General features: G+C 37.8%; 1 protein-coding gene across 1 annotated transcript; it reads left to right on the top strand.

Annotated features, from left to right (window-relative positions):
• Positions 1–3764: 3764 nt before the first annotated feature.
• Positions 3765–14706, top strand: LOC127437557 (fucolectin-like). Its single transcript, XM_051692551.1, has 6 exons — positions 3765–4039; positions 4331–4464; positions 6183–6206; positions 6402–6684; positions 7361–7497; positions 14689–14706. Exons 2-6 carry the CDS (start codon positions 4350–4352, stop codon positions 14691–14693), a joined length of 564 nt encoding a protein of 187 aa, XP_051548511.1. The 5' UTR covers positions 3765–4039; positions 4331–4349; the 3' UTR covers positions 14694–14706.
• Positions 14707–15173: the final 467 nt, after the last annotated feature.

Genomic DNA, 15173 nt, shown 5'->3' with positions numbered 1-15173 from the left:
TTTTCCATGTAAACGTGTACTAGACGAACATCTTTGATTCGCTTTGTTTTTGTTTATTCAGCATCTCGTGCAGGAGAGCTGTTTTTTAAATGCTGTGCTTAATTAAAAAGAACTTTAAAAAGCATTTTGAGACACCTGCTTTCTGTTAAACTGTATTAGTTGCGCTATGTCTAGCCTTTTTTAGCACAAGAATGTGATCGATCTGAAATCATCATCAGTGCTTGGCACACATCCAAAATTCAAATGCACAATTTTAGCATTCAAATGTGCATTTCTTTCTTAAATTTGACTAATAGTCGAATTTCAAATTTTAATTTGACAACCCTAATATAAATGTATTGCATACTATATTATATATGTAGCTACAGCTAGTGTTCCTGAATTAGTTAATCGCTGTTCTATGCATCAGTAAATGAAGACTTCAACTTCACATTGTTTCTCTTAGCAGCATGAAAAACAACTGTTATTCAAATTGTGATTAAATTCTAAAAAGAAAGCAAACAAAGAACACTCCCTTTATAATCAATGAAGCTGTCAATCACTTCAGTTCAACGTGAGTGAACCATTGACTGAGTTCTGCACTCTCACCAAAACTCCTGTTACAATCAATAAAGCTGTCTGCACTGCACAAGATTTACTTTGATTCTTCACCTTGTTGTTTATAATAAGATAGTTCGTGAGAGTGCGGCAGCAGAACTAACCATACGTTTCCACTGGTGCGTAGTGAGCTAAGGTGAATGAGCGTTTTCAATTAATTTCTATGGAAGTTGAGTGCCACGCTCTTGAGGTGAGAATTCTCTGCTTTTTGTAAATGAGAAGTGGAAAACGCCAGCAGCGAGCCAATTACTGTGAACTCAAAGCAGTGACGTCCATCAGAAGAGCTTCAACGAAGTTCTGGAATTTCTGCTGTATTCAGTGCTTAAATAAAAAATTTATATTTAATTCCGACTTCAAACAGACTTCAAATGATGATTGCACGCATTATTTGTGGCAATACTGAGGCTGGATAAGCAAACGTGTAATAAATCAACACAGCTTGTACATTGTGGGCATTCAGAAATGAAGCTGGCATCTTTCCAACTGTAATCACGTATATATAAAACAATATTATTGCTTGTGTACTGAAAACAATGATAGACAATACATACTGGCTTTGCATATTACAAACACGGCCCAAAGCGGCAGTTTTCTGGCCTGGTGAGCGGCTTTGAGCTGAGTTTTTTTACGCCAGTGGAAACGTACGGTCAGTCTGTGAGCGAGTGCTGAGCGGATTTCTTCTGCGCAGGTGACTTAAATTAAAATGCTCTGATTGGTCTTTGCATTAATGCGCTCAACAGACATGTCTGTGATTTTGAAAAATAAACGTTGTTATTTTGTTAAATTCGTAATGCATATAAAACACAGTTATCCATGGTTAAGTCCAACTCATTTCTGCTAATCAATTCCTTCAAACTGTTCTTTTCAATTATTGCAATTGTTTTACATCAGCATTTGTCTTTATTTCGATCAGAGATGGTCAGTGAAGAACATTCTTTTTATACATAGTTGTTTTAATAGTTTAATTTTCCAACAATAGTTTTCAATTATGTTTCCATCTATCGGTTTAACTTTGATTAGCAATGTTAAAATTGGCATTTAAGGGGCCTGGGTCGTTCAGCGAGTATTGACGCTGACTATCACCCCTGGAGTCACAAGTTCGAGTCCGGGGTGTGCTGAGTGACTCCTAAGCAACCAAATTGGCCCGGTTGCTAGGGAGGGTAGAGTCACATGGGGTAACCTCCTCGTGGTCGCGTTTAGGGGTTCTCGCACTCAATGGGGTGTGTGGTAAGTTGTGCGTGGATCACAGAGAGTAGCATGAGCCTCCACATGCTGTGAGTCTCCGCGGTGTCATGCACAACGAGTCACGTGATAAGATGCGCTATTTGGCTGTATCAGAAGCAGAGGCAACTGAGACTTGTCCTCCGCCACCCGGATTGAGGTGAGAACCACGAGGAACTACTAAGTAGGTGGAATTGGGCATTCCAAATTGGGAGAAAAGGGGATAAAAAAAAAAAAAAATGGCATTTAATATTAACATGTGAAGCAGCCATCTGTGTATTGAGAGTTCATTTATGATGCAAAAAAATCTTGAAGGAATTTTTCATAATTTTGAACCAATCCTAAAGGAATCAGATAAGTATCCATTAAGAATAGGTCCTATTCGATAAAATGAAATTGTATTATTTCATTAACAATCTATTAGCATTCCTTTAAGATTTTTTTCTTTTTAAAAATGATATCTGCAATAAATAGTAATATATGACACTTTTCACTCTGTTTTTTTTTTTTTGTTTGTTTGTTTTATTTACACTTTTCTTGTATTAATTTTTTTGGGGAAAACCTGAAACAAAAGGGTGGTAGAGTTCTGAGGTTGACTTGTTCTTTGTTAAATAAAGGAACATGAAAACATATTTAAACATAATTGTTTAATATTTTAAATGATTGCTGCAATAAATTCAGCATCTTGGTTCCTTAAAATTTACTGCCTGGTTCTTGGACTGACAGATCTGGGTCTTGGCCTTGGGGATAGGTCTTGGTCTGGATATGGGACTCAAGGGGTCTAGTCTTGGTCTGGGTCTTAGGGGGTCTGGTATTGGTCTGGGTCTTGGAGTGTCTGGTCTTGATTGCACCTATTTAGGATGCTACAAACATTTGGTAATGCTCCATTTCTGTGGTCATTTGAAAGATAGTTAATCTGATATTGCAACACATCCTGCTCATGTACAAACACCCATAGGCGTACAGTACAAGACACACACACACACACAAAAAACATAAATAGAGATCTCCACTCATTCAAGCCACACTGATCTAAGGCTCAACTAAATCTGAGAAGAGACAGGTAATCACTTAATTTACTTTTACATTCATTCATTTGGCAGATGCTTTTATCCAAAGCGACTTACAAAAGAGGAACACATTATAAGCAAATCATCTTAAGGAGACAGTGGTATGGAAAATTAAGAATTACATGCATTCTCTTTCAAATACTTTTCGTGGAACACAGGCGTGAATTTTTGAAGCACAGTACTAACCTGAATACTGAACACCTATTCAGTGCTTATTCATTAGGTGGAAATTTACTGTTGTATTATTGCTAAACTCTGACTCACAAGCAGCAAAAGGGACATTATACTGACTATATAAGTCATGTTGAACTGATGGGGTCCTCTACACTACACTACACTTGCAATGATATTTTCCTCTGTCTAAAGGACGCTGAGATGCATGTACTTTCTCCATGCACTAAAATGCTGTGTTGTATTCTTATTTCTTAAGTCAGGATGGACATGCCTGTGATTGTGTTGCTCACACTTTTGCCTGGGCTGTGTGTCGCTAATTTGACAGGCAAGTATAATATAATCAGTGGTACTAGACCATTTTTATTATGGGGGCCATTCTGGGGCCAGTTGTGCTTTTGGCAAGGCAAATATGTTACATATATAAGCAGATGACTCATTAAGCACTTTAAAAGTCAACATGACGCAACATTCAGAAACCATTTTACTTCCGAAATGTGATGCATTTCCATATGAAATGAGAACAAAATGCGGGTCAGTGCAAGTTATTTCATTTTGATTTAAGATTTCGAGGACAAAACTTTTTTTGTTTGTTAAAGAATAACATGCACAGATGGATTGTTCCTTCACAATAAGTTCAGCAACGTGCAATAAGAATGTAAATAGGGTAATTTTTTTTCATGTTGAACAGGGAATCTTGCTCTTGGACAAAACGCTGTCCAGTCATCCACATTTGAAGACCATGCAACAGCCGGAAAGGCCACAGATGGTAACAAAGAATCAGTTTACAAGAAGATCTCATGCACTCACACTACATATGAGCAAAATCCCTGGTAGAGTGTGGACTTGAAGCATGTCTACAAGGTAACCAAGGTTACCATCACTAATCGTGGGGACTGTTGTGAGGAGCGGATAAATGATGCTCAGATCCGTGTTGGCAACAATTGGATTAGCAACGGCAATATCAACCAAAATCAGCTGTAAGAGTTGTTTCTCTCTCTCTTCCTCTTTATGTACAACTCTGTTTTATATTGTGTCAAGAAGAGGAATTTCTTATGCCTTTTCAAGAAAAAAATAAAATAAAATCATAGTGTACACTCCTAAGTAATAAGTACCTTCAGGCATTGGTATTGAATGTTTCTGAAAAAAATAAAAAATGGTGCTTAATATTTGTACAGCATGTCCCTGTCAGAAGTCTACACAATGCTGTTTCATCTCTCTCTCTCTCTCTCTCTCTCTCTCTCTGTGTGTGTGTTTGTGTGTATCCACAGGGCTGAAGTAATTTTGAGCATGCCATTGGGAGCCACAGAAACATATACATTCAGGCCTATTGGAGGCCAATTTGTTGACATTGTTCTACCTAGGCAAGGAATTCTCACTTTATGTGAGGTTGAAGTATTTGCAGGTAAGGCACAGATAGAAGAGTCTGTGTTTTATTTTGTTTCTGTACCAAGGACGGTTTAAAGCCAGTGCTAATGGGTCCAGTGCCCCAAGCTTCTGATTGCGAGGAGCCTCACACATGTTTTACATCTCACGCCAAAGCAGTGCGTGAGCCAAACCAAAGCAGACCGTCATAACAATTTTGCAGCAAACAATGTGTGTGCTTTTACACCAGCAACATTTCTGCTGCAGAAACTTCTGCGCTCTATACAGAAAATAATGTTATAAAATAGTTATCAGGCATGAGCTATTGATAAGTGTTACAAGCTTGATCATCATGAAATCTTATTTACATGATGCTGGTGTTATCTAATGCAGTCTTGTAGAATTCCTTCATGTAGTGACAGCCAACACAATAATCTCTGCTTATTTTTAAACATCATTATTTAGTGGAAGGGGAGGAGGATGGGCCTGAATTTTGTTTTGCACAACAGAAGACGTTTTGATCACTCAGTTTGGCTTAGTCACTCTTATTAATATAGCATAATAATAGAGTCAGAAATAAGTAATTATGTACAACCATTGAATAGTGATATCTCTTTGTTCAAACACCAACCAAAACATTTAAGTGTTAAGGACTTTCCTCACAAAAAGGATGCACTTCCAATATGTTTACTCACCATCTCTACCAACAGCCAGGTACAGCATCCCACTTATTTTCCCCTTTATTAATTAATCCTTATAAAAAAGTTGAGGGCAACAGAGCACTTTAATACAAGTGTACAAGACTGATATAAGTTCTGAATTTACCGACCAGACATGCTGTCACGTGCATTTGTTTATGTTTGCCAGCACACTAGGCTGTTTATGTGTATTACTGTTATCGCTTTAGACCTGCTCTCTATTTAATAGTATATAATAGGGCAGTTTTATTTTGTTTGTTTAAGGCTATGACTTGTAGTATACTGTAGTTTTAAATTATAAAACTGTATGTCTGCTTAAGCTAAATAATTAAAATAATTACATTTTGTTTTTGTGTCATTTAATTTTGTTTTCATACGAGCTAAAATTAATACAAAAGCACATTAGACTACAAATATTTGCTCATTCTGTGCAATATCTATGTTTTTGTGTCAACTTATCTTCATGATGTCCATCAACAGTGCACTTTCAGTTTAATTCAGTTTGAGCAGCGCAGCAAAAATAGACTCGGCGTTGAAACTTCAGCTGCACTGCAGCTCACGTGCTGCTTCGGCTTCCAATGTAAATACACTCATTTGTTAACATGAATGGCGAAAAAAGTACGCACTGCTTCATTCCTGCTTTGACGTGTGATGTAAAACATGTGTCAGGCTGAGGCCTGTAGTTTCCTGACACCTTGAAAAGAGATACTGCAAATATATGTGATACAATGAACCAAAGCCAGTGACGCAAGGCAGTGTCTTTTGAACACCGTATTGCAGCTTTAACATAGCTGTGTTCTAATTGTGGTACGTTGTCGGCAAGGATGCAACGGACTACTCCATTTTTTATTATGATGCATTGATAGTGCTGTAGTTCCTCTATTTGGTCTGTACAGATAATAAAGTTAAATAATGTATGTAGAATCGATTACATTGCAAAAGGGTGCCTCCAAAGAAGCAGGTGTCCAGGGCCTCGCGGGGCCATCATTTTGTGCTGTACATATTAATATATATAAATGGTTGTTTTATTAATGTGTAATAATTGTTGTTTTATTAATAGAAAAAGAAGACAAAGGGTCCAAAAGTGAGTGTTCTTGTAACTTTGAATGTGTTTTCAGTAAAATATGAATATTCTTATAAATAGTTTAAAGAAGAACTTTGATTCACAAACATAACTTAACAATGTTGCGATTTATCTCAACACAACAAAAGAAAATAAGAGACAATGTATTAAAAGATTCTTTTTTTAAATAAATTCTTAAATTGCTTTAATGAACAGGGAATCTTGCTCTCGGACACAACGCTGTCCAGTCATCTACATATGAAGACCATGCAACAGCCGAAAAGGCTACAGATGGTAACAAAGAATCAGTCTACAAGAAGTTCTCATGCACTCACACCAAATATGAGCAAAATCCCTGGTGGAGAGTGGACTTGATGGATGTCTACCAGGTAACCAAGGTTGTCATCGCTAATCGTGGAGACTGTTGTGAGGAGCGGATAAATGGTGCTCAGATCCGTGTTGGCCATTGCACAAATAACAACGGCAACAACAATCAGCTGTAAGAGTTGTTTCTCTCTCTCTCTATCTCTCTCTCTCTTTAATGCTGAAACATAATTATGTTTGAAATTAGTGTTTACCTGCTACAACAATAAAAACATTAACGTTAAAAGTAAATCTAAAAGTCTCTTTTTGGGTACATCCTATCCTCTGAGAGTAACCTGAACAGAGTGCAGCTACTATTTGTTTTTTCTCATTGATTGGTAACACTTTTTACCTTGCAGCTTACTGACACAATTTTCCACCCCAGACACTATTGTACATAAAAATAGATGACAAACATACTAAGGTAGCATGTCGAGCTAAACAAACATCTCAAAATCTAAGATTTATTGTGGAGTTCAATTAAGTTGATTTGATTTAACATTTAATAATTGATTAATCATGGATATGATGACTTGTTGGAATTGTGGTAAAGGTCTATTGTACCCTTCTCACTCCAAATGTGGGTAAACAAATGTGGGCTTTCAAGGTTCAAACAGTTAGTCTCTAACTTCAATCATGTTTTTTGAAGAAAGTCAAAAGTGAATAAAGTGGTTAGTATTTGCATAAAAGCATGTCACTGTCAGAAGTACTGTATATACAATGCTACAGTATGTGCCTTTTGTCATTTATCTGTGCCTCTCTCTCTCTCTCTCTCTCTCTCTCTCTATGTGCGTCTCCTTGTGTATCCACAGGGCTGAAGTAATTTTGAGCATTCCATTGGGAGGCACAAAAACATTTGTGTTTCAACCTATTAGTGGCCGATATGTCAACATTTATCTTCCTGGGGATGGTAAAATTCTCACTTTGTGTGAGGTTGAATTATATGCAGGTGAGATAAAATAAGGAATGCAGAGAAGTTGGTGTGTGCAAGTGTATGTGTTTAAATTGCCTTAATAATGTCCAGAGGTGAGTACACAAAACCTTTACAAATCAAATCAAATCAAATCACTTTTATTGTCACACAACCATATACACAAGTGCAACAGTGGGTGAAAGTCTTGGGTGCAGTTCCGAGCAACATAGCAGTCATGACAGTGATGAGACATATATCAATCTACAATAAACATCAGATTTACACAACACAATTTACATATCTAATATACACATAATTACACAACACAATAATAATATACAATGTACAGTATACAATACACACAATATAGAATGCACATACACATAATATAGAATACACATACAATAAATATAATATATAAAGTATATATAAAATATACAGTAGGTTGTATTGGACTGTATTGACATTCAGGCTGCCGGTTGATAGTCAGTTGCCAGTGTGTTGTTAATTTTGACAGTCCACTGTAAGATAATAAGCTTAATAAAGTGCAGTGCTGATGTATATTGATCGTGAGAGATCAAGAGTTCAAAAGTCTGATTGCTTGGGGGAAGAAGCTGTCATGGAGTCGGCCGGTGCGGGTCCTGATGCTGCAATACCACCTGCCTGATGGTAGCAGTGAGAGCAGCCCATGACTCGGATGGCTGGAGTCTCTGATGATCCTCCAGGCTTTTTTCACACACCGCCTGGTATATATGTCCTGGAGGGAGGGAAGCACACCTCCGATGATGTGTCTGGCAGTTCGTACCACCCTTTTGTGGTTGTGGGCAGTGCTATTGCCGTACCAGGCAGTGATGCAGCCAGTCATGATGCTCTCTACAGTTCTGGTGTAGAACAATGTGAGGATGTGGTGTTTCATACCAAACTTTCTCAGCCATCTCAGGAAGAAGAGGTGCTGATGAGCCTTCTTCACAACGGCCTCAGTGTGGACAGACCATGTGAGTTCCTCTGTGATGTGGATACTGAGGAACTTGAAGCTGCTGACTCTCTCCACCGGTGCTCCATTGATGGTGATGGGGCTCTGTTCTCTGTCTTTTCTCCTGAAGTCCACCACAAGCTCCTTGGTCTTGCTAACGTTGAGGGAGAGGTTGTGCTCCTGACACCAGCATGTCAGAGTGTGCACCTCCTCTCTGTAGGCTATTTCATCATTGTCAGTGATCAGACCTATCACAGTCGTATCATCAGCAAACTTAATGATGGCATTGGAGCTGTGTGTTGCCACACAGTCATGTGTATACAAGGAATACAACAGTGGGCTGAGAACACAGCCCTGCGGGGATCCAGTGTTGAGGGTCAGTGATGAGGAGATGTTGCTGCCCATTCTAACCACCTGGCATCTGCTTGACAGGAAGTCCAGGATCCAGCTGCACAGCTAGCTGTTTAAGCCCAGAGCCCAGAGTTTCACATAAAGCTTGGAGGGAACTATGGTGTTGAATGCTGAGCTGTAGTCTACAAACAGCATTCTCACATAAGTATTTATTTTTTCCTGTTGGGAGAGAGCAGTGTATAGTGTAGATACAATGGCATCATCAGTGGAGCGGTTGTTATGGTAAACAAATTGCAATGGGTCCAGTGAGGCAGGCAGCACAGAGCAGATGTAATCTCTGATTATCCTCTCAAAGCATTTGCTGATGATGGGGGTCAGAGCAACAGGATGCTAGTCATTTAAGCAATTGATTTTGGATTGCTTTGGTACAGGCACAATTGTGGATGTTTTGAAGCATGTGGAGACTACAGACAAGGAGAGGGAAAGGTTGAAAATGTCTGTAAAAACACCAGCCTGCTGGTTCGCGCAAGCTCTGAAGACGCGGCCCGGAATGCCGTCTGGACCCGTGGCTTTATGGATATTCACCCTTCGGAAGGATCAGGTTATATCCGCTACAGAGACAGAGAATAAACTAACCTCTGTAGCTTCAGCCGCGAGAGCTCTCTCCACGAGGGCAGTGTTATAGGCTGCAGATTCCTTCCAATGAAAGCATTGATCAATCTAAATTACTTTCAGCTGATGATTTCTTATTTTGTGTAAAGAGTGCACAACAGACAATACAACAACAAAGCAGGAAGTCCTTACATTGTTTGTGTTATGGCAATGTAGACTTTAATCCAACAATGATGCCATCCCTCTGTTTTGACTGCAATAGTCCATTACACAATATACATATTAAATCTTTGTCCAAAAACATGCAAACTTGTATATAAATCCATAGAACTTCCATTGTTTACATCATGAAATCCGGTAAATATGATGACGTCATCCTTTTTATTCGACAAACTATGTGTCCATTAACGTGCCCTTCTATAAAACAAACATATAAATGCGTTTAGTAGAGTGGAACAGAAGTATCACACCCCTGATGTTTTCTGAATAAAATTGGCTTCATAGTTTTAGAAAATAGTGCATGAGAACAGCTGTTTCTGGTGACTACCAATAGCACTCTAGATGGTTGAAATTTATGAGGACATGTAATAAATGAAATTACGAATACAGCAGTATGTGGGTGTTGATAATTCACATAAATTATTGTGTCATTTCATAAGTGAGGGCACTTCTCATTGGAAAATTCAAACGCGTGCTCGCTGTGACAAATGATAGCTGTCTCCTTGACAATGCTGGCCTTTTCAGAAAGGCACCCAGACAAGCACTTAAATAAAGGCTTACAGAAAGCTAATTGTTGCTAGTATCACCTTCAAATTTGAAACAAAGTTTGGTAAGACTTAGGGCTTTAGCCTGTTGTGTTTTTAGGTGCCTATACCACAGCATTGTGTATTTATTTCATAACAAGTGTGAAATAAGATTTTTTTTCTTTTGTGTTTGCAATTTATCTCTGTGTTAGTAATAGATTGAGTAAATTTGAAGATTTCTTAGTAAAATCTCAAGTGTTAGCTTTCTAAAGACACCTTGATTATGTGTGTAGGTTAGAGGGAATCATGAGCAGTAACACTTTTATTTTGTGTATGTTATTTACCCTGTTCCTCACCAAAGTGGGGGTGCCAGGAAAGAGGTTTTGCATCCCTTTTGCAAAATCCTGAATTTCAACAAATGCTAAAGACTGAAATCAATGTCTATATGGAGACCAACTTGTCCTCAGTATCCTCTGTGGGCATGGCTTGGGAGGCATTTAAGGCGGTTCTTAGGGGTCGGATCATACAGTATGCCTCGTTCACCAAAAAATCTGAAGCACAAGAACTTGTGGAATTGGAAGGGAATATTAAAAGTGCCGAGGCAGAGCTGAAGCGCCGAATGTTGTCTGATGGCTTCAGGGAATTGACCTGTTTGAAATACTGATATAATTACATAATACATACATACTGTATGATGGAAGGTGGAGTTTTGGCTATTCAGGGCAAAAGAGTCATACTTTGAGTCAGGGGACAAAGCAGGGAAGCTTTTGGCTAGATATATAAAGCAGAAAGAGTCTTTTTCTACCATTCCCTCAGTGAAATCTGCTGGTGGTGAAATATTTACCTCAGCCATTGATATTAATAATGATTTTAAATAATTATATCTTGAGCTTTATAGTTCCACGTCTTTGTCTACTGATGAGGATATTAGAAAGTTTTTGAAATCATTAGAACTTCCTAAACTGATGACTGAGCAAAGAAATTCTCTTTATTCTGAGATAACCTTGGAGGAGCTTGGTGAGGTAATTAAGGCCTTGCATACATGCAAGTCTCCAGGGCCAGATGGCTTTGCCGCTGAATTTTTTAGATCTTATGCTACAGAACTGACTCCTCTTTTGCTAGAAGTTTATATAGAATCATTAAAGAATGGAAAGCTTCCACTAACCATGACGCAAGCCTGGATCAGTCTGATTCTTAAAAAGGACAAAGATCCAAGCGAGGGTAAGAGTTACCATCCAATTTCCCTGATCCAACTAGACATTAAAATATTGTGAAACATTTTGGCTAACCGATTAATTAAAGTTATGACATCTCTTATACATATAGATCAGGTGGGGTTTCCATACTCTTCTGATAACATTAGGCGTTTCATCAATATCATGTGGTCAGTGGCAAATGATCAGACTCCAGTCGCTGCCATCTCACTTGATGCTGAAAAGGCATTTGATATGGTAGAATGGGATTATCTTTTTAAGATTTTGGAAATGTATGGGTTCGGGAATATTTTTATTGGGTGGATTAAAGGTGCAGTATGTAAGATTCAGAAACCCTTGTTATTAATGACACCTGTGGCCGTTAAGTGAACTGCAGCCTGTTGCTCATGATTGCGCTCACACACTCTATAGGGACACGAGCGAGCATGACTCCATAGGGAAGTGAGGCTGAACATGATTCACCGGCATCATGGTGACAGATGAGGTAGCATAATTAAAATTACACAGTTATGATTGTTTTACTACAAACTTTGAGACTGTATATTATATTTGACTCTCCAGTGCTGGAACAGGGCGAAAACAAAGTGTGGATATAGGTCTGACTATGCAAGACTGTAGATTGAAGTAATCCCTTTTCTTTGCATGATACATTGACTGCATTTATATGATAGCCTATGTCAGCGTTAGCTAACTAGCCAGCTTTATCAATAGCTGTTAGCTAAATTTGGTGGATGATGACAGTAGTTGTTTATAAAATGACTGTACATTATAAATATGTTGACAGAATTCAGTACTGATGTGATTCCATCACAACTGTCATTCTGATATATCGATGCACTATAGTTTTATAATAATAGAATGTATATATTTTCTGTATAACCAAGTTACATTACACTAATGAATGGAGCTTTTTGCATTATCTTGAACATTGTCTAGCCTTCATTTAATTTGTTATTGTAGTTTACCTTGCTGAATAATTACAGATTAACATTGACATTAACCTGACTTTTAGTATAAAGAGAAGATCGTTGAAATTAAAGTTATGAATCAAGGTAGCTTGCAATTTGTTAGCGTTAGCAGGCAAAATCAAGTTAGCTAAAATAACACAGATCAATCCTTATGGCATTATATTTCACATGCTTTGCAGTTATATAAACTTACCTGTCCAATAAGAAGAACGCCAATTCAGGGTCGGTTTTGATCCCCAAAACCAAACGAAGTTCCCTCCAGTAATCAAATGTCCTGCCAATGTTCACTCTAGTTTTCGCTTGACCACGATCACGTTCCCACTTAGCCAGATGGGATTCAGTAAATTATTTTTTATTTTTTGGCTTACTCAGAGTTTGTGTAGGAGTCGGTGTTGTGCTGGGAGCCAGATGTTTGTTGGATTCCATCTCTAAGATAACGTTACCTAGTGTTGCAGACTGTCTGTTGACACTGTTGCATAGCAGAAGAGAAGCACTGAGGCAAGGCTCTCGGGAGCACGCATAAACGTCACATCCTTTGGATTTTCCCGGCAAAAGCAACCCACTCCCTACCCATGAAAATCAGTCGACAGGCTTTAATACAGGGCTCATTTTTAGTTAGGGCTCAAGTTGCGTTACAAGCCGTTCACACATTGGCAAAAAAAAGGCGAATATTACATGAAAAATGTTACATATTGCACCTTTAAGTTACTTTATAGACACCCGGTAGCAGCGGTTCAAATGAATGGATTAATTTCAGATTATTTTACTCTGGATAGGGGCACCTGGCAGGGTTGCCCTCTTTCCCCCTTATTGTTCTGTCTTGCCCTGGAACCATTAGCAGCCGCGATAAGAAAGGAGGATAATTTTCCAGGGGTGGTGGCGGGAGGTGTGGCACATAAGCTTTTGCTTTACACAGATGATATTTTATTATTTGTCTCCGACCCTACTAGATCTATGCCTTGCCTCCACATAATTATTAATTCCTTTTCTAAGTTATTATTATTATTATTAATGAAATCATACACCCTCATGTTGTTTTAAATCATATGTTTTTCTTCAATGCAACACAATTAAAGAGATGTCAGACAGAATGTTAGTCTTACAGTTACCATTTACTGTAACTGCATATTTTTTTCCTCCATATTTTAAAAGGGAATGGTGACTGAGACTGTCAGTCTCTAACATTATGTCTAATATCTTTTTTGGGTTCCACAAAATACACAAAGTCACACAGGTTTGGAACAGCATAAGGGCAGGACATTATGACAGAACATTAATTTATGGTTAAACTATCACTTTAAGGATGCTTGTCAGATTTGGACGAATCTGTCAATTAGAAGAGAAGTTTGAAAACCAGTTTCTAGTCATTATTATGGTGAAAAATGTGAACAGTGTGTCACACAGACCCAATTATATGTAATGCTGAATAAAACAAAACAAGACCATGCTTTATTAACATCTACTGTCACTATTTCAAAAGTCCTGTCACTTTTAAAAGTCCTTTATGGATACAGTGTAGTTACAGTATTTTCAGTGCAGAAAGAATTTAGATCATTAGTTCTGGACACTAAGGATAAACTAAAATGTATTTGAAGCGTGTTGGGCTTATTTAAGTTCAGAGCTCTGTTGTCCATGAGAAAAATGCAGCACATCTGTCAAATGCACAAATGCTGTGCAGGCGCAAACATACTGTCAGCTCATGCTCCAGAAGTCAAGCACGCGATCCGCAATTCATAAGACATTTACACTTAACGCAGTTGTTTACATAGATTTAGGAACTGATATATTTCAACACTGATATAACAATGTATACTTATAAACTGAGGTCATAAGAGCCCATAGTTACAGAATCACCCTAAAAATGACAATGACACAGAAAAGCCCACATTATCATAATTGCCAAAACTTACTGCGCTGCAATTTTAATCTTGAAATATCCACTTGTCTTGATGTAAAATGAAGGCACTGCATGACAAAACTACTCTTTTCCATGGTATGGAGCGAAGAAAGTGTGTATTTGGCATGCTTGTTGCTGCTGCAGTGGTGGACTTGACTACAGTGACAGATCTGTAAAGTTCTGCTGTTGTAAAAGTCCCTTTCAAAAATCTCTCAATATATTACGCATGTATTTACATTTATTAAATTAAAGTCAATAATGTAATGACAGGAATGTCACCCATTGTAACAAAGGTAAAAAAAAATTTTTTTTTTAAATTATTAGAAATTTACTTAAGAGTGAAAAGTACCCACCTTTAAATATACTCATAAAAGTAAATTTTTTCCAAAATGTTACTCAAATAAATGTAACTGAGTAAATGTAGTGCGTTACTACCCACGTCTGATAATTTCTCTGATTTCATTGGCAGATTAAGTGGGATGAGATGGAAAAAATAAGGATTTAAACGAAAATACTTGCTTTCAAAGTGTTGTATCCACTTATTTTCAGTGTGCCTTTTGCTGTTATTCAAAAGATTTTCAATAAACATATTAGTATTCAAGTTGAAATTGTGTCAGTGTTTGCTCTGAGAGATGGTGCTGTAGTGGTACAAGATCTGGGCTAGTAATCCAAAGGTTCAAACCCTGAAAGGTGCAATCCATGAACTGGAGGGATGCTGAGCTTCTCATTCTCCTATGTGCCATTGCCAATTAAACTTTCACTGTAGAAAGTGTGCTGTAAATTGCTTAAAGTATTGCTTAAACTGCTTTTTAATCTTTTAATCTTTTCACTAACATTTTATATATTTTATAATATTCAGTTTTATTATATTGTGTATTATTTACAGCTGTGAGCAATGGCAGACAGTGGCAGGTTAGAAGGGGTGGTAGTAGTGTTTTAAAAACAAATGGTGCC

This window comes from Myxocyprinus asiaticus, chromosome 48, assembly GCF_019703515.2.
Source record: "Myxocyprinus asiaticus isolate MX2 ecotype Aquarium Trade chromosome 48, UBuf_Myxa_2, whole genome shotgun sequence".
In the NCBI taxonomy this organism is placed as follows: domain Eukaryota; kingdom Metazoa; phylum Chordata; class Actinopteri; order Cypriniformes; family Catostomidae; genus Myxocyprinus; species Myxocyprinus asiaticus.
This window is presented reverse-complemented; position numbering and strand designations above follow the sequence as displayed.

Bases quoted from the DNA above. Each gene is read 5' to 3' on its own strand.
- LOC127437557 (XM_051692551.1), top strand. From the start codon at position 4,350: ATGCCATTGGGAGCCACAGAAACATATACATTCAGGCCTATTGGAGGC. The intron at 4,465-6,182 runs GTAAGGCACAGA...TTTTATTAATAG, and splicing joins TGAGGTTGAAGTATTTGCAG to AAAAAGAAGACAAAGGGTCC. The intron at 6,207-6,401 runs GTGAGTGTTCTT...TTTAATGAACAG, and splicing joins AGAAGACAAAGGGTCCAAAA to GGAATCTTGCTCTCGGACAC.